The sequence below is a fragment of the Ambystoma mexicanum genome, chromosome 6p (genome assembly GCF_040938575.1).
Source record: "Ambystoma mexicanum isolate Mex_15411 chromosome 6p, UKY_AmexF1_1, whole genome shotgun sequence".
In the NCBI taxonomy this organism is placed as follows: domain Eukaryota; kingdom Metazoa; phylum Chordata; class Amphibia; order Caudata; family Ambystomatidae; genus Ambystoma; species Ambystoma mexicanum.
Window position 1 is genome coordinate 371,868,566 of NC_090935.1, and position 23,963 is coordinate 371,892,528.

The 23,963-nt window shown below is 46.6% G+C and overlaps 1 protein-coding gene across 1 annotated transcript in view; it reads right to left on the reverse strand.

Annotated features, from left to right (window-relative positions):
• NUP155 (nucleoporin 155) overlaps positions 1-23,963 on the reverse strand; it is a 1,628,423-nt gene that overhangs the window by 326,573 nt on the left and 1,277,887 nt on the right. The window contains exon 30 of the mRNA XM_069627148.1: positions 9,449-9,562. Coding sequence (XP_069483249.1) covers positions 9,449-9,562 — 114 coding nt within the window. The remainder of the gene's footprint in view (positions 1-9,448; positions 9,563-23,963) is intronic.

Sequence of the window (23,963 nt, forward strand, 5' to 3'; positions counted from 1 at the left end):
CACAGGTGAGATGGGAAGGGTCGGAGGCATGATCGGGTCTTCTGCATGGGGCGAAGCAACAGATGGGATGTTGCAGAGTGTTAATGCCGTTTTTTCGGCAACAGCGACAGAAAAGTTGAAATGACTTGTGGCAGTCATAATCTCCACAGGCTCCACCGATGGATTAGTGATGGAGGGATTAATGGGAGACAGAAATGGGGAGCGCCGAGTAATGTCGAAGGGATTTTCAAAATCAAACTGTGGTTTTGCCATTTCTGTGACTTTGTTTGGTGAAATAGTTATGATAGAGGGCGGGTTGATACCAGTCCTTGTCTCCTTCGCTTTTCTGGTTAAGGACTTCTGTACAAGGAGTACATGGGATTCTGGAACCTTGCGGTTGCTCCTGAGTCTCCGTGCTTCCAAAGCTGACCCAACAGAAGTCGTCAGATAGGAAAGTTCTGGGGTTAGATTTACAGTTTCAACAACGGGCTCCATAAGGACAAGCACGTCGACAGCCGGGAATCTGCCGCCGACAGCCGGGAATCTGCCGCCGACAGCCGGGAATGTGCCGGGAATCTGCCGCGGACTGCTGCAGACTGCTCAATCCTCAGCTCAAGGCTCCGCTCACCGCTCCGCGGTGTATGCTGAGTTTAAGTGGGACCTCCCACAAACAACAGAGTAGACAGACTGCTGCAGACGGCTCCATCCTCAGCTCAAGGCTCCCTCTTTTTTTCATTATTTATATTGTTTCTCAAGAAGGTATCCGTTTTCTTCACCGAGATATCTGTGAAAAACGAAGTTAGATTTGGCTGTCTTAACATGGGTGGACTAGGATTATGGTCATTTTGCATTGGTGAATTTACTTTTGAGACAGTCACTTCCAAGTCACATGCCATCAATTTAGAGCCTTTATTTATATTTACCAACTGTTCAGAGCTCTTCCCGTTATTGATTTTAGAGCTAATCTGCAAGAGTCTTTTGCTTTCCTCATTCAGCTCACTTAAATGTAACTTTGGCTCAGGTGGCGTAACGTTTTGAGAATTTTTGCCTTTACTTGTTTGGTTCTTGTCGCAAACCGATAATTTCTAGGTTTTTCACTATTGCTGTTTTTTCTGCGAAAGACGCAGTCCCGTTATTTTCGTGTCTCCTTTTTAAGGCTTTCTGATGATTCTTTTTAGCTTTTCTTGAAATAAAGTAAAAGTTTTCTCTCGAAGCCGTTTCTTTTTCTTGAATTTCAAGGAGTTTATCTTGTTCGATGATCTTAAGAATAGAAGGACTGTCTGGAGTCTGTCCATTCGTAATCAAGTTTGTCTCTGAAGCTTCTGCAGGAGCAATCATCTCAAGATTTTTCTCTTTAGGATTCATCTGTACTCGGATATTTTCAACCTGAAGAATCCTTTGATGTTGTGATCTTGCAACATCCCTGTAGTCGATAGGTTCGCGTAATGGTTTGCTCGTAATATCATTCGTAATCAGTTTTGTCTCTGATGCTTCAGTAGACACAATCTTCTCAAGAATATTTTCTTTAGGATTCATCTGTACTAGGATTTTTTCAACCTGTAATATCCGCTCGTGTTGTAATCTTGCAACCTCCATAAAGTCAATTGGCTCATGAAAGGGTTTGTTCGTGGTAACCTTCGCTGCATCATCTTTATCATGTATTTTTTGTGCGAAAGTAACAGGAACACCATTTAGAAGGAGGGGATCGACCGATGTTTGAGATCCCTTATCCATTTTTTCTAGCTCTAGAGTTCTGTTTATTTACTTTTATTTTACAATTGAAGCCGCCCTTTCGGGGCAATTCAAGTGATGTTTGTGACATGCCTCCTGAGCTAAAATATATCCTTCTATTTTCATTAATTTTGCAGTTTTGGTATTCAAATCAATTTTTAACTCCCGCAGCAACAGATGAGAAAATTCATGCCCTCGATCTAATAAATTTAGAATTCTTGTGAGGACAGGAAACTCACGAATATTTTGCTCAGTCAGTTCTTCTTCAATATTTTCTTGAGTGAGCGGATCTTCAGGCAAATTAGAAAAGTTAAAAACAGGTATGGATGAATTCACATTCCTTTGCGCAGGCATATGGTTTAGAGGTTTTGTTTCAGTCAGAGACTTTGCAGTAGGGGAACCAGTGATGGGAAATTGCAATTTCTGTGCTAATTTGGAATCATTATTTTCATGATCGCGCAAGGGACTCATAGGGTCCTTTACATTGGACTTGTGAAAGTAAACGTTCTCCATAGTTCCCATTTATGGCGACAGGCTTTGAAGGACCAAGAGACAGCCGTACTCTCTTGTCAAGATCTGCCATTATTACAGGTGCAAGCATGGAGATATCTGCCACAGGAGAGTATTTTCGTATATCTCAGCAATGATTTTGTGATCTGTGTTCAAATGAGTTGCTACCGCAAACGGATCTCGCGTAATGTCTGTTTGCTTTTTTTTTTAGTGAGCATAGATCTTTTACAGGAAGTTTGTTATCTTGTGTCTCGGGATTACAGCTTTCCTCATTAACTGGTATAGTTTCTTCAATATGCGCAGGCATTGAAAGAAAAGAGTTTCCCGTTTAGCGAAACAGGACTTTTTTTTGTTTATGTTTTTTGGAGATTCAAGATTGGGTTGGAATGTGGAAGAGCAATCCTTCCGTTTTTTTACCATTTCTAAGGGTAGTCTCCATAGGGTACAAGGGGTGAATTAAAATTCAAATAGAACTACAGCCGATTATGCGGTGGTACTTATAAGTCAATTAAGTCAATGAAGGAATATACTTTGAAAAGTGTTAGGGAGAATTCTCTGTTTAGGCTGAATTTCCTAACCTAGTGAGTCCCCCAGCAGCTTTGCTGGATTTCCTGCCAAAAGTGAGTCTCATTTCCTCACACTCTTGGACATGATTTGAGGGGTTCCTTTGACGGTTAATGTGTTTTATGGGCTATGGGGTCTTTTACTCCATAGGGTCTGATGTGTTTTTACTATGTGTGTTACACAGCACCCTCAGTGCAGTGACACAGGGGTGTCATAGTGACACCCCACCATAGACTCCATACCCTGGGACTGACTACTGTCTCCCAGGGCATGTAAAGTCACCATTGGCTTTACTAGTCCCAAATTATTAACAGAAACCGGTACAAACCATCATATTGTGGACGTACTGGTCGGGGCAATCCGATTGCCCCGGGGTCTGTTATTCGAGGGGGCACGTCTCCGTCCCCCCTGATCGAGTTTTGGCTGGTGGCAGTGGATACTACTTTTTATATTCGACCGCAAATATATCTCTATGGGATTTTCCCATTGTTCGAGGCTACCAACTTTAATTATTTAATTCCAATAGCCTCGAACATACCGCCGGGTTATTTATTGAATATTAATTCACTGGTTGGTATATTTTGCCAGAACCCGATTCTAAAATGGCGTTTGTGTTCTCTTCTGTGACTCCAACCCAAGTCGAGCCCTTTGTTCCACCTTTTGGCGGGCTTCTCCACAGAAGCCTCCAAAAGTGGTACCACTCTGTCTGGGCACCACAGGGGATGTGGAAGGGGGTTTAGGCACCCTGGACTGAGTTGCGTTGGCAACTCAAGTCGCACTCTTGTGTGATTGGCCCAAGTGGTGAGCCGGCCGGCTCACCACTTAGCATGTTTGATTGATAGCTAGGCTGAATGAATGGGGGTTTCTTGCATAAAAGCAGGGCTTTGGGGACTGGAACTTCAGAAGTCGCCACAGGACCTGAGAATCCGAAGAGGGAGAAGCTGAGCCGACCTGCAACGACGACACCACCGGTGGAGCCCTGCTGAACCGTCTCACCACTTCCCGACGACAGAGGAGATCTTCTTGCCCGAGAGTCTCTTAACCTTGAGCTGGTGGGGACAACCAGTTCGCTTTCCTTTTTCTCCTACCAGGACATCTAGTGGTTGAATTGCCCGTGCCAAGCACCCCGGCAACCGGATAGCCACTTACCACTGAACCGCGAAAGAAGGGACCACTCCTTTTAATCGAGCAACTCCACGGCTGGTTTCTTCCCTGGCAGCACGACCTCCTGCTTTCCTCCCCGCCGAGATCTTCTCTTCTGCTGGACGAAGCACCGACTCGCAACCGCTGCCAGGAACAACTGCCCCCACTGGAGTGTTCTCACCATTTCAAGGTACTGTGTCCGCCTGGCCTCCCTTTCTATAGATTGCTACAAGGTGACAGTAAATACTTAACCTTCTGGACTGGGCTGGCCTCTTGACCATCTAACTGGTCCCTTTCTTTTGGTCCAACTTCTTTCTGAACCTTTGAGACTTTTGTGCACTTTTCAACCATGTGACCTTGGACACATTTCGTTCTGATCCTCTTAAAGTGGATCCGGCTTTCTGAACTCTACCTTCACGGTTTGATTCTGCCTTCCTCTCTTGCTGTGTTCTTTCGAAAGTGTTGGGATCTGTTTCAATTTATGCTCTACCTTTCTCTCCCTTTTAAACCGAATTATTAGAGTGCCATCTGCGTTAAGCGCTCACCGCTGTCTGAAAATAAGTGGGGCTTTACTTAAGACTTGTCTAAATATTCTTGTAAGGGAGTGTATATACTTTAGTGACTGTGATTTTGAACGTGCTTGAGATTAGTGCCAGTGTGTTTTCTTAGATGTGTTTTTAAATAAATAATTATATATCTTCTACACCAAAGCTCTGGTCAGTGTTTGCTTGTTCTACTGTGTTTACCTGCCCTATTGCGTATGCTCTGTATACTGCCTAACTCTTCTTGAGAGAAGTCTGACTGCTCAGCCACAGCTACCAGTTAATCTGGGTGGTGCGGACTGCTACCAATTGGGTTTACTTTTAACTCCTGTAGTCCTAAACTTTTTGCAGTGGTCCCTAAGGGAACTGCACAGGTTTCTGTCTAACAAAAAGCAGGTTTCTGCCGAACAAAAAGTTAATTATAACTTCCCTCTACACCCAGTGAACCTGCCCTGGAAGCGAAAAAACAAAAAAAAATATTTTTGCAGGGAAAACCAACAAACAACCAACCTCCCACCACACCACCAAGTAGCTTGAAAACTACCTACAGAGCGACTAAATCTATTACTTTCACACACTCTGAACCCTGCGCCGTGCACCGTGACCGGTAAACAGTACTTAAAGTACTTCACAGAACGCGCGCGGGTGCGCTGCTTTGTGGGAAATTAACTTGGCCAGAGGGGGTGGAGGCGCCAGGGGGGCAGAGTCCGTGGGTCACAGGACCTTAAAATGAATAAAAGAAAAAGATGTTTCAGCGCGTTGACACAAAACTTAACAAAACTTACACTCTGTTTACAAAAATTCGCTATGTGCACAACAAGCACTACGTGCACAAAAAAACAGTCACCTTCTTTACTTTCAATCAGTCAGGCTTTTCTGTGTAGCTTAGAAAGACGTCCTCCCGTCGGACGTTCGCCTGCACATCGAAGGAAGAGCTGCGCTGAAACAATCGGAGCTCCGGTGAAGACAAGCTCACGAATCCACACACTGTCAACCCGCCACACCAGTAAACAGTACTTAAAGTACTTCACAGTGTTTGTGGTCTTCATTGTGGTGTTTGATGTGGACAGAATGCACTTGCCAAATTCATCTAGTTGTGGCCCTTCCTTGACTTTAGGCACATTACACAGCAAAGATGGATTGGCAGAGCATTTACGAGCAGCTAAAGAAACCACGGAATCTGGGCTCCGTTAGGTACACAGGCATTTAGGGGAATTGCCAGGTACCCTGTAGTTCTTTTCAAACCAGTCCTTTTTAGAAGGGGCTTTGAGTGGGGTTTCATTTCATGGTCAGGAGACATCCCTCCCAGATGTTGCCCAATATTGGAATGGAAATGACGGTCTTTTGAGTGTGTTCCCTTCACTGAAACATGAAGCTACATTTTCTTGGCTCAGTAGGAAGCAGGTCCAACAGATAGTGGCTCTTGACATGATATGAAATGACTCAATTTAGTCAGGGAATGAATCCTTGATTTGGAGGGTGGGGAGAGGCAGAGGGTTCACTGTTAGGCAGAATTCTCATAAATGGCCGATTTCCCTTACCTAATGAGTCCCTCAGCAGCTTTGCTGGATTTCTAGGGTTTATTCTTTTCTCCTGTTAAGAGTGTGAGCCTTTTCCCTGCTCTTACATGTGTTTTGCTGTGTGTGTTTTTACCATGTGTGTGATCATGGGTACTGGAGCCTCACCTACTCCATGGCCTCATATTTTCATGTGTGTTACACAGCACCTTCAGTGCAGTGACACAGGGTTGTCTTTGAGACTTCCCACCGACTACATTTTCTGGGGTTGACTACTGTCCCCCAGAATAGGTAAAGTTGCCATTAACTTTATTTTAGTCACTTTAAACCACAGACCCAGTACACCCCATCTTACATGGAGTATTGGAAAGGGTTACTTATTATCCCTTTTTGTCTGTGTCTCTTGGAGCATTGTTTCGCTCCCTTTACATCAAGACTTGGCTGGTGGCAGTGGTAATTACCCTACCTTTTCTACCGCCGTTATCTTATATAACCATGGTATTGTTTTAGGCTATTATATTAGCCTCGAACATAAACCCGCTTGACCACATACATTTTATTTTGGCTCCGACTGGATTTATTTATTTGTCATTTCTTTTTGTTAAAGTCTTTCTCGAGCTTTACTCTATGCGCCAAACCGGGGATGATTCCTTTGTTCGCCGTCTTTTCGCGTGCTTCTGCACAGAAGCCCTCCTTAAGGTGTCTGAAAGTCTGGGTAGGCAGGATGTGAGGGAGGGATCTTCGGACCTCGGCCATGTGTTCCCTTGGTAAACCAAGTCGCACTCCTGTTTGATTCGCTGAGGGGACTGTCCTTGCCAGGGCAGCCACCTTGCTGTGTGATTGACAGCTAGGCTGTATGAATGGGGGAAACTTGCATAAAAAGCAGGTCTCTGGGACTGGAAAGGCAGAGTCGACACTGGAACGAAAGAACCAACAAGGAGCTGATGGAAGAGGACCCCTACAACGAATGAACCGCCCGGTGAAGCCCTGCTGAAGGTCCGAATCATCAGAATCCGACAACAGAGAAGATCCTCCAGGAAACTTCTTCCCTTCAGCTGGTGGGACCAACCAGTTTGCCCAAACTGCAAGCCAGGACCCCTCCTCTGGTCGAATACACTGTACAGAGCTACAGTGGGCCAGATAGCCAAGAAGGTCAGACCCTGCTTGAGTTTTAAGGAGTGCGCCTTTTATTTGTTGCTTGCTCTGCTGCTGGTTTCTTCCATGGGTAGTGCAGGACCCTCCAGTCTTCCTACTTCTTGTCAGTCCGACAGTCGCTTCAGGAACCGTGAGCCTGCAGAAACTACCAGGAACGTCCGCCTCAGCTACAGCTTCCTCTCTGTTTTATGGTACTGTGCAAATCCAGTTGTTCGTTTCGTTCAACCGCGATGAAAGTGTTTGAAATCCTTCTCCAACCCCAGGGCTTGTCCTTCTCTTCTCATTGAACTAACTTTTCTGCCAAACCACCTTGTCCGGAATCCGTGGCATGTACTTTACCGCTAACTACCCTGAACTGTGTGATCTTGACCACAAGACTTTTGACCCATTGACTTTGGCCCAATCTACCTGATTCTATCACTGTAGTTCCTCTTGTTCAATTGCCCTGGGTACTTACCTGTTGGTGTGATTTAATTTCTATTAACTTTGTCTTTCCCTCACTTTTAAATTGCTGGAGTGCCATTTTGCCCCTACTTCATTTTGTGAGCTTAACTTGTCTGGAATTTAAGGGAAGTGGTGTGGTGTATTAAGAGTGTGATTTTTAAACTGCTTTCAATAGTGTAATGTTATGCAACTCAAGAGTAAAATAAATGTACATGCTTTTACTTGAAAACCTTGAGTCAGTGTTTGCCTGAATCATAGTAATTGCTGTCCTTTGTTTAACTATCTGATACTGCTCACTTACTCTTGAGATAAGTCTGGCTGCTCAGCCATTGCTACCACTTTAACTGTGTAGTACAGGCTAGTACCAAAGGTGAATTTGTATGGTCACCTGTAGTCTTAATTGCGTGTGGTGTTCCCAAAGGGTTCTGCATATAATTCTGCCTAACATTCACCATCCACAGAGATCAAGTCTAACTTATTATCAATGGTAGCAGTGTGAGTCGATGCCCCTTCTTGAGAAGCCGCTGGAGAGGTGAAGCGACGGCATCTAGGCAGAGCAGAAGGCAGATCCAGTAGAGGAGAAACAGTCGAAAAGACAGGGACTCTGGACTGCAATAACAAAACCAGTGTCTGCCCTAGAGAAGATATCCATCAACTGATAGTGGGCTTCCGAGTGACTGGGAGCCGACATTGGTCGAGGAGCAGTAGGTGCACAAGTAGTACGAAGTAGCTAAGAAAGTGGTTGAGTTTGAGCCAAAGATGTGAGGTCGTCCTCGATATCTGAAAAAACACCTTCGGGAATAGCACAGGGGACTTGCGGCACCAATGTGAACAACATTTTTTGTGGACCAAACCGAGGACCCATAGATGCTGTTGAGAAAATCAAAGATGAAAGGCAAAGATTTAATCGCTGACAAGACACTTGTCCATGTCAACTGAGCTCTTGCCATCGACAAAGTTATCGTGGTAGTAGACCCGGTCTTGATCGTTGTCGAGATAATTGACGACTGAGTGGACAACTACAAAGTCGTTGACGGAGTGGCGGACAAGGTCGTCGATGGCATGGTGAATGAACACTTGTGTTTATGGATTGTCAACATGAAAGGTGTTGACGGGACAGTCAGCTGAGTAAGCTGCATCGACTAATGTTTTGTGGATGAAAGAGGAGCAATGGACATGGAAAACGTCAACAAAGCAATACCTTGAACTTTGTTGATCTTGGTTGCTTATTAGATGATGCTGGTGGTGGTACGGCTACCTTTTCCGGCATAGTCTGAGCATGGCTGGAAAGCCTTTTTTTCCCCCTATTCCCACAGTAAGCCTCCCCGTGGGATCTCAACCTCTTAAGCGCTACTTTGGCAGAGTGCAGCATGACTCCGGCCAGAAATCTAATCCAAGGCCACTGTCCCCTCATCCAGCTAAGCCACTAAACCTTCTGTGTTGATCCTTGAGGGTCTTTCTAGAAACAGAGTGGCAGAAGGAAGACCAGTCATCATCATGACTGGGGCAGTATAAGCATTCTTCATGTTGATCAGATATTTTTTAGTTAGCCTTTGGATCGCCATAATGGGGTAAGGAACAACCCTTCCTAGGTCACAACCCTGAGGGGATGAGAAAAACATCAAATGAAGAGGATAACTTGTACTGAAATCCTAAGACTTCAACGTTTAGTAATACATCTGAAGATGGCCTTCAAGGGTGGAGCTAAGGGAGATGCTGCCTGAGCAAGATGACCCAAAACAACTCTAAGAGAACACTAATGTGAATATTCAAACATGTGAATCCATGAAAGATACAATGCTGGAGAACTACATCTTCACATAGAATATGGAGCTTTATAGTATACTTGATATCTATTGTCACCTTTGTGATGTCCATTAACTCCGAGTCGAGCTGTGAAATTGCTTCTTGTGCTGAAGAATGTTGAGAATATTGCCTTGCGAGGGTCTCCTGAATCTGAAGCTGTATTCGGGCAACCTTTAAAAAAACAGAAGATATACAAATTACCAAATAAAAGGACATCTCTTGACTGACAGACTAAAAGATGTAAACAATGGATCAGCAAGAAACATTCTACAACAAGCAAAATAAGTATTTTTACCATCATGCGTGTTCATTATTGCTTCATCCACATGTCCTGCTGGAAGCAGTCAAAACTTACATTCACTGCATTCATCCACTGCTCGCACATAAAATCCACATGTTTGGATCCAAAAGCCAATTTGTTGTAGTACTATTGCTGTATACTATGTGATGAATCCTGTGATGTCACCCTTTCCACTCAGGGCATGGCATCCCCCTAAATTCACAAGCCCTTATGCCCTATTGTAGTACAGATAGAGTCCAACAACCTCTATACTGACAACAGGGCTCTTTTTGACAACTTTTGCCAATACACTGAGACGAGGAAGAGGTTGAGAGTAATGCAGAGCACAAAAGCCTTTCAACCAGAGATGCATGCTAGTGGATGGAAGCATCCAATAGGTGCAGGAGACTTACAATCCCAGCCCTGCAAGGGAGATGGAGATCCACAGTACCAAACACAGGTCGGGAAGCAAGAAGCAGACCAACTACAGCACGTAGCAGCAGGGCGCCACCACGAGAGGTCCAGAGGGGAAAATCTTGCTGCACGCAGACCTGCTGACGAGGACGAGGAGGAGGTCCAGGCACGGCAAACACCAGAGGACAGGTGGGATGCCAGCAGAAGGAGGAGGTGCCCTGGTGGAGAAGCCAAGGGATGCAGAGAACACAGGTGAGCCCAGAGAGGGGAATTGGGACACCAGGGCGCTTCAAGGCGTATACCGCACAGCATGGGAAGGCAGAGACACTCACAGGGCAAGGGAGTTGGGATGCAGAGTAGATTTTGAAAGGAGACAAATGAATCTAGGTCAAAGACCTAGTACCTGAAAGAACTGAATTTTAACACATGGTAGTAGTACTGGCACGAGAGTAAACTAGGCAGCCGGTTTTGACTCTGGGACCCAAAGTACAAAGTGAATAAACCCTGGCAGGAGAGGATACCAGGCAGTGTGATTGAGCATCTGGGACCCACACCCAATTACAAATAAGGAGGTATACAAGTAAGAGATGCCAGAGGAGGAAAGGCAGTCTCTTGAAAGTATATGAAACCCAGGGGAAGGAACCAACCCACCTGGAAAGGTGATTAAACTGTGGAGAGCCAAGCGAGTCAAGGAGAGGAAAAGAAGCTTTGAGTGTGTTAATTCTAGGGGAAGGGACCCAAACCCCCTGGATTAGATAATTGCATATTTCTGAGAAAGATGTGGTTGAAAGCTGAGAGATTCAGGGGAAGGGACACCCCCATGACCCGCGCCTCCTCCTGAGGATTGTGTAACCTTGTGGAACTTGGATTGTTTATTTATTTGCGCAACTTTTAAATTTTGTGTTGGAACATTGGAAAGCCTACAGATGGCAAAACGAAAGACTTTGCCCCTTTGCACATTTCTTTTAGTTTAGCTTGTAAGGGTCAAGATAGGATTTTGTCCATTCTGACACGGATATCCTTTAATTTCGTTGAGGCAGGGAAACCCCTCATAGTGATAGGTCATTCTCCAACCCTACTTTTACTTTAGTAAAAGTCTATAGAAATCATCACAATGCCTCTGTGTCCGAGTCTTACTCCCGATCCATTACACTATACTTGTAACCGCCATTGAAAGTATCAGCCAACACACAATGCAAAATGTGGTGCAATTAGAGATCAGTTGTCCCTCCCAGTGATCTTTGGATGAATTTTCATTGTCAAGAGGGTTGAAAAAATACCAGGTACACTCGCTTAATGGTGTGTTGCTATAAAGAAACATATCTGTGCAAGTACAATGGTTTGGCCGAGTTGACCGCATGCTGAAAATGATAAGTTACTTACGGTAGTGACTAACTTACTTCTAGTCCATAGTCCACTTTCTTCCATACCATATGGGAGTCCCTCGCTAGGGACGGGAGACTGAATCTTTTTCACCAGAAAAATCTTACTCTTTAAATTTAGAGACACGTGGGGGCGCGGCCATGGGAGCATCTGCTCCCCACCGGCGCAACTCCTCAGTCCCCTTTGACACGTCGACAATATTAACATTGCCTAATAACACCAGTTTTATTAGGGGGGAGGATGGTGGGACGTATGGAGGAAAGTGGACTATGGACTAGGAGTATGTTAGTCAATACGGTGAGTAACCTATAATTACTCCTATGTCTCGTACCCTTTCCTTCATACTGTATGGGCGATTACAACTGAATGTAGCCCCAGGGTGGAGAGTTCTCCCTCTTAAGAAAACAAGTTCCTTAACACTGCCTGACCAAATGCTGCGTCCAACCTGGCGCTGGCATCGAAGGAGTAGTGGTTGAAGAAGGCCCAGGGATTAGCCCACGTAGTCGCCTTGCTGATAATCTGCCACGGAACGTGTCTTTGGACAACTAACGCCGTGGCCTTAGCTCTGATGGTGTGGGCATGCACATGCAAGAAGCACTGAAGAAATGGAACTACCATCCATATAATCTGAAGAAAGAAGAAAGAGCAAGTCTGAAAAATGTATGCGAGAACCATAATATAACAATCAAGCACGCCGACAAAGGTGGAGGGATGTCATAATGGATACTAACAAATATGACGCAGAATGCTTCAGACTTCTGGGAGATGAAGGATCCTATAAAAAAACGAAATCAAGACTTGACGGGTAGACTTCGGAAGGAAATTATGAGTCTGACGAGACATGCAACCAACGAAGAGTGGGTGAGCAAAGAGGAATGTGCTTTCCTCTGCAAAAATCATCCCAAGAAAGGGGCATTTTATGCACTACCAAAAGTACACAAAAGCATGGAAAACCCACCAGGTAGACCAATAGTGTTGGCTATAGACTCCCTGTTAGAACCCCTATCTATTTACACAGAATTCTGTCTCAAACCATTTGTGCAGCAAATGCCTGAATACATCAAAGACACCACTGACATGATCAACATGGTCCATGATATCAGAATTAATCAGAGCGACATTTTTGTAACAATGTATGTGAAATCATTGTATACATCGATTCAGCAAATGGAGTGTTTGGAAGTATTGGGTACATGTCTGGACAAACGCCCCATGCCACAGACACCGCCAACCGGCTTACTTTTAGAATGTGCACGCTTAGCAATGAGTGAACATTTCTTTTTGTTTAAAAAGCAGCTACACAAACAATTGAAATAAATGAGTATGGGTGCAACATTTGCACCAGACATGGGCAACTTATACATGGCTAATTTTGAAAATCTATACATTCTGGAGTCAGAAAATACACTGAAACAACAACATTTTGGAGATAAATTGGTCATCTGGAAACTATTTATTGATGTTTTTCTGATATGGAGAGGGTCTAGCATTTCCCTCCAGTTTTTTTAATGGATCAATATGTGTGATCCCCACATTAGATTCACCATTGAAAGGGATTTAACACAAGTGAGTTTTCTGGATCTATTTATCCAGAAATCGGAGACGATATTATAAACCACGCTTTACAGAAAACCCACGGACAAGAATTCCCTTCGACATTCTTCAACTTTTCATCCAGATGGTCTTAAACTGAATCTACAATATGGACAATTTCTCAGAATTCAGAGAAATTGTACAAAAAAGGAGGAATTCATGGACCGCTCAATGATCCTCAAGGGGAGACTGACAGGGGAAACCCCAAGAAGCTGGTGAGAGAAAACTATTAAAGGGCATTAAATGCACACCGAGAGGTGTGTCTGGCCCCCAAAGTGAGGCCTGTAATGATCGACTTATGTGTCTGTTAGGGAGAATTCTCTGTAAAGGCTAATTTCCCAAACCTAGTGAGTCCCCCAGCAGCTTTTCTGGATTTTTGGGGTTTAATTTTTTCTCCTGCTAAGAGTGAGACTCTTTTTCTCCCATACTTGGGCATGATTTGAGAATGTCGTTTGACTAATTAATGTGTTTTATGGGCTATGGGGTCTTTTACTCCCTAGGGCTTCATGTGTTTTTGGTATGTGTGTTACACAGCACCTTCAGTGCAGTAACACAGGGGTGTCATAGTGACCCCCCAAACATAGACTCCACACCCTGGGATTGACAACTGTCTCCCAGGGCAAGTAAAGTCACCATTGGCTTTGCTAGTCTTAAATTGTGAACAGAACCAGTACAGACCATCATATTGTGGAAGTAATGGTAGGGGTAATTCGATTGCCCCTGGGTGTTTTACAAGGGGATACTGTCTAGTCCCCCCTTGTCGAGTTTCTGGCTGGTGGCAGTGGATACCATGAGAAATATTCCACCGGAATATTTCCTATGGGATTTTTCCATTCATTTTAAACGCACCACTTTTTGGTGCAATGTTAAAGATACCGCCGGGTTATTTAATATTTATTCCCCGGTTGGGTCTTTTTGCCAGGACTCGGTTTTAAAATGGCGTTTGTGTTCGCCTCTGAAACCCTAACCCAAGTCGAGCCCTTTGTTCCACTTTTGCGGGCTTCTGCCCAGAACCAATATTGATATCCTGACCAGATCCTGAAGAAGGCTGAAAAACACAAGGCTTATTTTGATAGCCCTTCTGTAACGACTGAGTAGATTATGTCAATAAGCGTAGTTGCTATTTCACAGAAGAAAACACTGATAGTTTATATGGGTGTACAGAATTGATACATTAATGTGATTTTTATGAAGGGTCCGATGTTTAGGGTAAACCCATATTTTGTTATGTCATTGGATGCATGATAGTAAGCTTGAGTATGTATGGTGGAATGAATCTGATGAGCAAACAGTGTTGATAAATGTGTGAATTTGTGATAATAAATTTAAGTTTGTGTACGATAACTTGCTGTTAGTAGTATCTATCCAACCTCATCACCAAGGTCCATTTTGTTTATTACTACTACGGAAAGGATCCATGGGTCCGCAAACCTTACAGCCAGCGGTGACAGGGAAGGGCAAGCCTGCCCACCACAGGAGACTCATGGATGAGTCATGCTTTCTTGCCCTCTGAGGCTTGGGTTTAGGAGGCGGACTGAAAAAAGCCCTTGTGCGCTGCCTTGTGCTGCTTACGCCTGTGCTGGCTCGGGGGATCTGTCCGGTTGTCTGGACTGTCTCTCTTGGAAGCCCCTGAAGGCGCCAAAGGACCGACCGTTGTCTGAGCGCTGCTGTGCCTGGCTATATGCCTTGGCGGTGGACTTGATGAGGATCGACAAGGACTTTGCAGTATGCAAACTATTCTTCTCATCGAGTTCCTCATCCGTGGTCAAATGGAACAGATCTCCTCCCTCGAAAGGAAGGTCCAGTATACGTTCCGGGACATCAGGGTTGGACTTAGTGGCCCTGAGCAAGCAGTTGTTCACATGTCAGTAGCAATGCAAATGGCACGACCTGATGTATCGTTATGATCCACCATGGACTCCATAATGTCCCTTGCCACTATTTTGGCTTCCGCCAGCCCCGCCTTGAAGCGAGCCTGGCTCTGTACAGGGAGTTCGGGTAGGAAATCTGCCATTTCTTGCTAGAACCTCTGGTTGACCGCCACCAACATGGCATCCGCATTGGACTGGCACAAATGCAGAGTAGCGTTAGAATAGATTTTCTTACTGAATGTCTCCAGGATCTTTTCCTCCTTACCCAGGAGTGCAGTGGCTGAAGAAGCAGAGGATGATTGAGCCTTGGAGTAGAGGGATGCTGCTGCAATCACTGTGTGAAGTTGGGGGTGTGCCAACAGTAAGAGGGGGTCCCCTTCCATTTGTCTAAATTTGGCGTTGAGATGCCGATGGGTAGGCTGAGTAGAAGGAGGCTTGAGCCATCCTTTTTTGGCAAGCGCCACCACGTCCTTTTGCATTGGGATTCCTGTTCTAGCCATGGGGCGTAGTGAGAACTTCTGCCAATACCCCCGCCTCTGGTTGTTCCACCTGTGGCTGTGGGATCTCCAAATATTCAGCCATGCCAGCCAATCGTTCATGAAAGGCTTTGGCTGATGAGGTGTCGGGCTCCTCCTCATCTGCATCAACTATTGTGTCTTGCTGGTCTGGTGCAGTCTGAGGGCTGCTGGGCGCAGGAAGCTGTAGCGTACTGATGATCAGCGCCGGAGGCTGCTGCAGCAGCGGAGCTGCTGTGAACGGGATGGTCACTGGCGCGAGCAACTGAGGCTGTGCTGGGCCCAGAGGAGTTGGCCCCAAAGGAGGAAAAGCGGTGGGTGCTAGTGGCTGTACCAAGGGGCGCATGTCCCCGATGACTTCCCCAAGGATGTTGCCCATCTATGTGGACCACGTGGTAGCGATGTCCCAGCTGTGGTCTGGGGCAAGGCACCAGAGGCAAAGAGCGTGGGGGTCAGACGTAGGGAAGAGCCTCTCACAGGCTGGACACCTGTGGAAGCCCGCTATCGTCCACAGGCACTGGGGAGGAGCGTGGCGCCAGAAGACAAAGCAGTACCTGATAAATTAAAAGAAAAAAAGACTACATACAAGATGACTTCTCCGGGGAAGAGCGCCTGGAATAGGTCAGAGGCCTAACCCAGGAGCGCTGGTAAAAGCGGTCCGTTCTAGTCGACGCAGAAAAGAGGACTGGGGAGTGTCGCCGGTGGGCTGAGTCAGGGGAGCGCATGCTCCCAGGGCCATGCACATCTACATTTAAAGTGGAAGATGATTTTTCTGGGGAAAAAGGTTCCGTCTCCTTTCTCTAGCAAGGGACGCCCATACAGTATAGAGGAAAGGGGACAGGACGTAGGAGTACATGGAAGAATGTTAATACTTCTACTGGATTCATACATTTGGCGTTGAATTGCAAAGTGGTTAGGACATTGAGTGGCAGGTTCAAATACCACCTCCAACAAAGCCTTCTACTACAGGCTTTGTGTTTTTATTTTACTTCATTGTGTTGATCTTGTTTTCCACATAAAAAAATAAAAGCATCCGGCAGGCAATATGGGATGGTAAAACATACCACTGTAATTTTCTTGTTGATGAATTCTCCTCCCACAAATTCCTCATTTTGGGAGACAGTCCTGCAGCGGTAGTTGCCCTTGGAAACTCTACCAGCAGGGGGCGTAGTGTTGCTCAGCGTTAACCTCATTTGACACTGCGCCTCTATGGTCCCATAAGTATTGCGCCATAACATAAATAAAGCACATCTTGCTTCTTGACCAAAGTTCTTCCCTCGCTCGAGGGTTTAGCAGCTCAGTCAATATCTTACTAGGGTAACTTTGATTTGATTTTTTTTTTTACTCTTATATTGCTGTGCAGGATTGGAAGGCATGAGGAATCTGCGGAAGGAGAATACATCAGCAAGGAACACTACCATGGTAAATGATGGTTTCCGTCTAATGGGTTGCATTCCCAAACATTTCTCATCTTTCACTCTCACATCAGTCAGACTGTTGAGACCAAGAATCCTGTGTGCGGTATCCCCCTCTATAAAGCAGTTGCAGCCACTTGTCTGCTGAATGGTCCCGGAGTAATTACTTTCCCTGCCCTAGATTAACATTCCAAAGCGCAGAGCATAATCCACTGAGAAATGGTCTGTTCATTCACAGCCTTGCCTAAACAAGATTCAGAAAAACAAACTACTTACTTTTCGGTAATGGTCTTTCTGATAGACGTTCCTCCCACCTCCCACAGATTACTCATTTATGATTTCTATATCCCAGCACAAGCTGATCTTTGAAAATTCTTTCCACCGTCAGGGGCGCTGCGCGGCTCCACCAGATTTCTCTTTGCGCCATGGCCTGGACATTACATTTGGGCAAGTGCACATATAGAGGCAGTGTGCCCCATGACCTCAGTTCCACCCTCCCCCTCCCTCTCCCACTGTAGGCCTGCACTTACCCATTTATAATTATTTACAGGTGAAAGTTCCCTAGCACCTATTACACTGGGCACTCACACCTGTTGCTCACTCACGAGCACGGGCACTCCAGCACTCCCCCTCCGCCCCCTCTCCCTCTTGCCCTCTCCTCTCCTCTCTCTGCATGCTATGAACGCTCACAAGCCCTCAAAGGTTCGTCTTTATCTTCCAGTGTATTCATTGTTTTCTATACCATGTTCCCTCCCTCTTGCTCTCTGGGCGCTTTGAAACACAATTTACTTTTTGTATAAGCGCCTAACAAGTTGCAATAAATATAATAAATATCAGAAAACTTTGTAGGACTTCTCTGCCAAAACAAGCATCCTGACCAGACATAGAATCCAAGCAGTAATGCTTAGCAAGTCTGTGCAAGGAAGCCCACATAGTTGCTTGGCAAATACCCAGAACAGGCATTTCACGTTGCTGAGCCGGCAGCCAACGCTCTGGTGGAATGAGACCCAAGATCTTCAGGGAACTCCTGGTCGGCCAGATAATAGCATTCCGAGAGGCAGAGAATGATCCCTCAAGATAGGGCCTTTTTCGTGACAGCCCAGCCCGCTCGGGCACCTGTGCAACTAACGAAAGGTTGGCCATCAGCCCTGCTCTCCCTTGTGCGAGAGACTTAGAACTAGATGGCCTGCACTGGATTTAGCTAATGGAAATGATCTTCTGACTTGGAAGGGTGAGGCAGAGGATGGAAGATGGCTGGATGTATCTTTTGAGAAAGATGTTAATGTTAAAGGATATTTGTACCGCACACTATCACCACCGGAGTGGTCCCCTGCCGCTCTGGCGGCTCTGAAAGAGGGAGGGAGGGCGAGTTAGTGGCAATAAGCTGGAAAAGTGAAGAGAGCAGTGATGTGCTGATGGCAGCCTCAGCCCGGTGGGTCTGTCAGCTGAGCTTGAGGGGGTTTTACGGTCGGTAGTCGTCGTGTGCTGTTGTGCAAGTCTATGTGGCGTTTGTTTTGTTGTTGCAGTGTAGTGAAGTTAGTGCGGATTGCTGCGTTTTAGGCTTGTGGTTGTGTTTGGTTAGAGTTTGAGAAGTGTATGCAGAGGGATGAAATTGTTAGTGTATTGGTTAGTTGGCATTGCTGTCCTTGTAGTTATGTCTATGTCTGATGTTTGCTATCATTCACTATTCCATTGTTGCTAATTTTCAATATTCTGTCTACAAGTGAGGTAGGCTAGTGATCACGATTGCAATCAAGTGTTGCACTTACCATCATTTACAGTTTCATGCAAGTGTGGCGCATGCTAACATTCACATGTCTATCTAGATGCGACACAAGCTAAAGTTAAGAATTCCATCTAAGTGTGGTACATGCTAATATTCATAATCCCGTCTAGATGTGACGCAAGCTAAAGTTAAGAATTCCATCTAAGTGTGGTACATGCTAACATTGTTACACCTGTCTAAAGATGACGCAGGCTAATCTTAACATTTCTGTATAGGTGTGGCACTAGTTAACATTGGCTAGTGTGTTAGTGCGTAATGCAATGCAACATTTACAGTCAGGCCAAGAATGGAATTAGGCTTGTGGTCACAAATCTCTCTATGAATGCGTGGCGTAATTCTATGGCAGTCTACGTTATAATCAAAGACCAGCTTGGGAAGGAAGGAGGGTCTAACTCTCAATGTTGCCTTCTCCTTTGAGAAAACAAGTAGGGAGGATTAACAGACAGAGCGTGCAACTCACTCACCAGTCTAGCGAAAGGGATGGCAACCATGAAAATCATCTTATGGGTTAGCTGTCTTAAAGAAAAAGAATCAAGAATTACACTTTTTTTAAAAAAGAAAATGAATAAAGGGGCTAAACTGGAGCACCCATTAAAACCTCAACACTAAGGGAGTGGTCTGGCACGCGAGGAAGAAAGTATGGCCGTCTGAGAACTTCTGCGATAATGGGGAATTACAGCATGGTATGGCCCTGTGAGATGTGAACGATGATGACCTACATTGGCATATCATACTGAGTAAAGTACAAAGAGGCTCCCAATGAAGTTCGAGCTTGATGATCGGCAGCGAAGTTGCTTAGGCAGCCCGGGCACGCTGGGGGCCTGTGACCTCAACCGAGGCTGCAGCAGCTCTCCCCGCTGCCTGACTCCACAGACCTGCTGCCCGCCTGACAAACATCAATGCCCATCAATACTACCCAACCCATCTACCGCATACCTTCTGAAACTTCTGGCCCCTAGCCTGATAGACCCGTCTCTCCATGGATATACAACTATCCACTTCAGCCATCCAACGACTCACCTGTGGGCCTTCTGCCCACTTTACTGCAATGGTCTTCATCGGGTCTATCGTTGTGGCTAAGAAGACTTTCCTGTATTTACTGAATCCAGCCTCACCCCATATACCAAGCAACACCAGTTTTGGGTCTAAGGGAACATGGAACCGTAGCAACATGGAGAGCTTTTGCAAGCCCCTCCTCCAAAAAGACCTGGATCTGTGTGCAGCCCCAAATCATGTGGAAAACGGTGCCCCCGCATTCCGACATCTCAGACAGCTATCGCTCTGTGTTATGCCCCACTGGACCAACGCTGCTCTAAATAGTACACTCGGTGCAGTAGCTTGTATTGAATAAGTCGAGCGGATATTGGAATCTCTCTCGGAAACATGAGTGCCTCTACCTATTCCTTGGGTGCCAATGCCCCCACATCTCCTTCCCAACGTTCCTTGAGTCGGTTGAGTTCCTTTGCCCTGAACGCATTGAGGACCTGGTATAGGGTGGAGATGACCTTGGTGACAACGTGCTCCGGTTAGAGTTTGGCTTCAATGGGCGAGCATTGTGAAATCTTCTCAACGGATGTAAACTAGGATTCCACAGGGTGAATTAATTATAAGTGTTGGTAGTATTACCTGCCCGGCAGACCATACATATTTTATAGCTCCCCAAATGTGCAGAGCCGTCCCTTCCGCACCACATTCACCAATGTATGTATCCCACTGTCCCGCCAACTGCAGTAGTGTCCCATTTTCAGTATCTCAAGCAAGAGTGCATTGTGCCACAGGGTTTGGTCCAAGGTTGCTCCTCCCGCTCCCCCAGCCTATGTATCTGTGATCATCAGCCCATACCATACCATACCATACCATACCATACCGGATGAGTGTGCTGCAGCATCGGTGGAAGAGCCACCCCCCCCATAGCATTTGTATGGGCCGCATCCCACTCATCCATCCGATCTCTATTGCAATGTGGGACTGCCTAGGGTCTCCCATGCACCCAATCATTCACAGCCCTAGTTGCGCAGCCCAATAGTATCGCTGGTGGTCAGGCAGGCCAATTTCCCTCTCCCACACTTAGCGCTGCAGTGTTCTAATGGCGATGTATGGCTGCTTCCCAACCCACAAAGGGTGGCATCAATCCTGGCAAACACCAAATTGGGGACCAGGAGTGGAGCGTTGTGTAGCACAAAGAGGAACTATGGAAAGGTTAACATCTTAAAGAGTGCCATCTTCCCCTCTAGGGTCAGAGGGAGATGCTGCTAGTGTACTACTTCGAGTGCAAACCTGTCGAGCACCGGAGAGAGATTCAGCTGCAAAATCTGATAGACCAGGGCTCACCTAAATGCCCAAATACTTGAAGACGGACATTGAGATCGGATAGGGACAAGGCATACTTGCCTTAAGCCTACTAAACATTTGATATTCCGTCAGTATTTGTGTGACAATTTGACAGGAGCTTCATGGCTTGCTCATGTATGTCAGGAGGTTGTCAGCATAGAGTGAGACCCATTCCTCCCTCCCACGGCCACGTAAATCCTACACACCCTGGGTCTGGTCTGAACTTAATAGCGAGGGGTTCAATTGCCAAAGTGAACAGTAAGGGGAAAAGGAGATACCCCGGTCTCGTCACCGCTGCAAGAGGAAGGCCCTGGAGGTTGACCCTGACCATTGCCTCGGGTGAGTTATAAAGTAGCCGAGTCTAGGCCAGGAAGTTTTCTCCAAACCCCATGCATCCCATGATCTCCCCCAGTGAATTCCAGCACAAAAAACTTTTTCAAAGTCCACTGCCAGGAGCGCAAGCAGATCTGATATCAGATTAACCTGGTTTATGGCTAACTGCACCTGGCAAAGGTTCATGCGTATGGATCTTCGAGAGCATAAAACCTCACTGGTCTGATTGGATCAGTGAACCAATCACTTCAAGAATGCAGTTGGCCAGGATTCGATCCTGGATCTTTGCCTCCCCGTTGATCAGTGATATTGGTCTGTTTGAGGCGCATTGTTCAGGTTATTTTCCCGGGTTTAGGGAGGACCACTATACAAGTCCGGGAGGAGATGTTCGTCCCACCTACACCGTGTAAGGAACAAGTTACTTACCGTAACTGTTGTTCTCCATCATGGGTCTGGCATCTTAGGCATGAAGGAGGGCTGCGTCCGCAGCACGACCCTCGTTTTCCTGGAATGTTAAGTACAGAGGTTTACAGGAGAGGGCTCCGATCACTCCCACTGGTCGTGCGGAGGTGATGGCCACAAAAAATGCTGTCTTCCACGATAGGAATTTCAGCGGTGCCAAATGCATAGGCTCGAACGGAGGACCCATGAGCCTAGTCAGCACCACATTGAGCTCCCACGCCGGGGCCGGAGACTTCACCGGCGGGAACGAGCGGAAAAGTCCTTTCATGAACTCCTTGACCAGGCGGTGCGGCCACAGCGACGACCACCCCAGAGTTCTGGTGTAGCGGGAGATAGCCACAAGATGAATCTTGATGGAAGCGTGCGCCAGCCCTGCCTTGGCCAGCGACAACAAGTACGGCAGAACCGGAGGGGCCGTAATCCGTAGAGGGTTTATCTTCTGTGCACGGCACCCGACGGTGAACCTCTTCCATTTATGTCCGTAGCACTTAAGAGCAGAAGAAGCCCTGGCCTTGGCAAGTACCTCCTTGCAGTCCGCCAGGATCTCGTATCCTCCAAACTCTAGTGCTGCAGGAGCCAGGCCTGCAAGTTCAGCGACCATGGGTCATGGTGCAGAATCGCGCCTCCTTCCCTGGCGAGCAGATCTGCGTCCGTCGGAAGCCTGACTGGAGGGGACGTTGACAAGTCCAGAAGGTCCGGGCACCATATTTGTCTCGGTCATGCCTGTGCGACGAGGATCATCCTGCACTGGGACCGTCTGAGTCGATTGATGAGTCGCAGAAGCAACGGCAACAGAGGTAACGCATAGAGAAACAGGCCGTCCAAGGGGAAAGAGAACGCATCCCCATGCTCCCCGTCTGGGGAAACCTGTTGGCGAACCTCCGTCACTTGGTGTTTCCTCGCTGTCGCAAACAGATCAATATGTTGATTACCCCATCGTCGGAACAGAAGATCCACTTGATTCTGCCAAAGCTCCCACTCGTGGCACGAGCGGAGCTCCCTGCTGAGGGAGTCGACGATGTTCTTCACTCCCGCCAGATGAAAAGGGACGAGGAACGGGACGAGGAATATCCCCTGGGCCACGGCCCAGTGCTCCTTTTTTCCACCTATCCCACGCTGGCAGCCGTAAGATGGCCCACGTCTCCAAGGCCCAGGGAATCCAGGATGCCTCCTGACCCGAGCCTGTCAACAGCCGTACACGCCATTAGCGAGAACCTCTGGCCACCTAGCCTCTGATTTGCCGCTTCCTGACCAGGACCCTCTTCTGCAACCACCAACTCTGCCTAGGTAAACTCACCTACTATACGAACCAGTAACACAGAGCCACATGCTTATGCTGCTCTGCGACTAAGTCGGACGGCAAACGCTGCTACCCAGAGTCCCTCATCGTACCTCCACTAGACTCATCACTCATGAAATGTATGAACCCATTGCAATAATGCCCAAAAACCATTGCCAACTATATACTGTATGCATCACACCATTATAGGGCAGATTGCCCTCCTCTCAAAGCTAGCTACTGCCCACCTTGAAATGCTTGTTCCCACTGCTGTATGTGATTTGTATGCTGCGCACCACTGAAATGCCCTCTGCCCACCTCCTCAAAACTGCTGTCCATTTCATGTTTGCTGCCATATGTGATTTGTATGCTGCACACCACTGAAATGCCCACTGGCCACCTCCTCAAAACTGCTGCCCATTTTATGTTTGCTGCCATACGCGATTTGTATGCTGCGCACCATTGAAGTGCCCACTGGCCACTTCCTCAAAACTATTGCCCATTTTTAGCTGCCAGCCCATATAAACACTGCTCCAATGTGCACTCATCAACGCACGCTCCCTACCAGCACATGCCACAGAGATTCACAACCTCATCACTGATCTTAACCTAGACATCATAGCCATTACCAAGACCTGGCTACACGAAGCTTCAGGCCCAGCCATCTGCCAAACCCTACCCACCAGGCTACATCATCCTTCGTCAAGGTAGGACCTCTAAGAAAGTGGGAGGGGTTGCCCTAATTCTCAGGGAAACTCAATGCCAGGCAGCTAAAAACCACTGAGGCTGACAACTTTAACATGCTATTGGTTAAAATATCTCTCTCACCAAATGACACCATAACTCTCCACAATGTCTACTGGCCTCCAGGCCCAACCCTTGATTTCCAATCTAAGCTCACCCACATCTT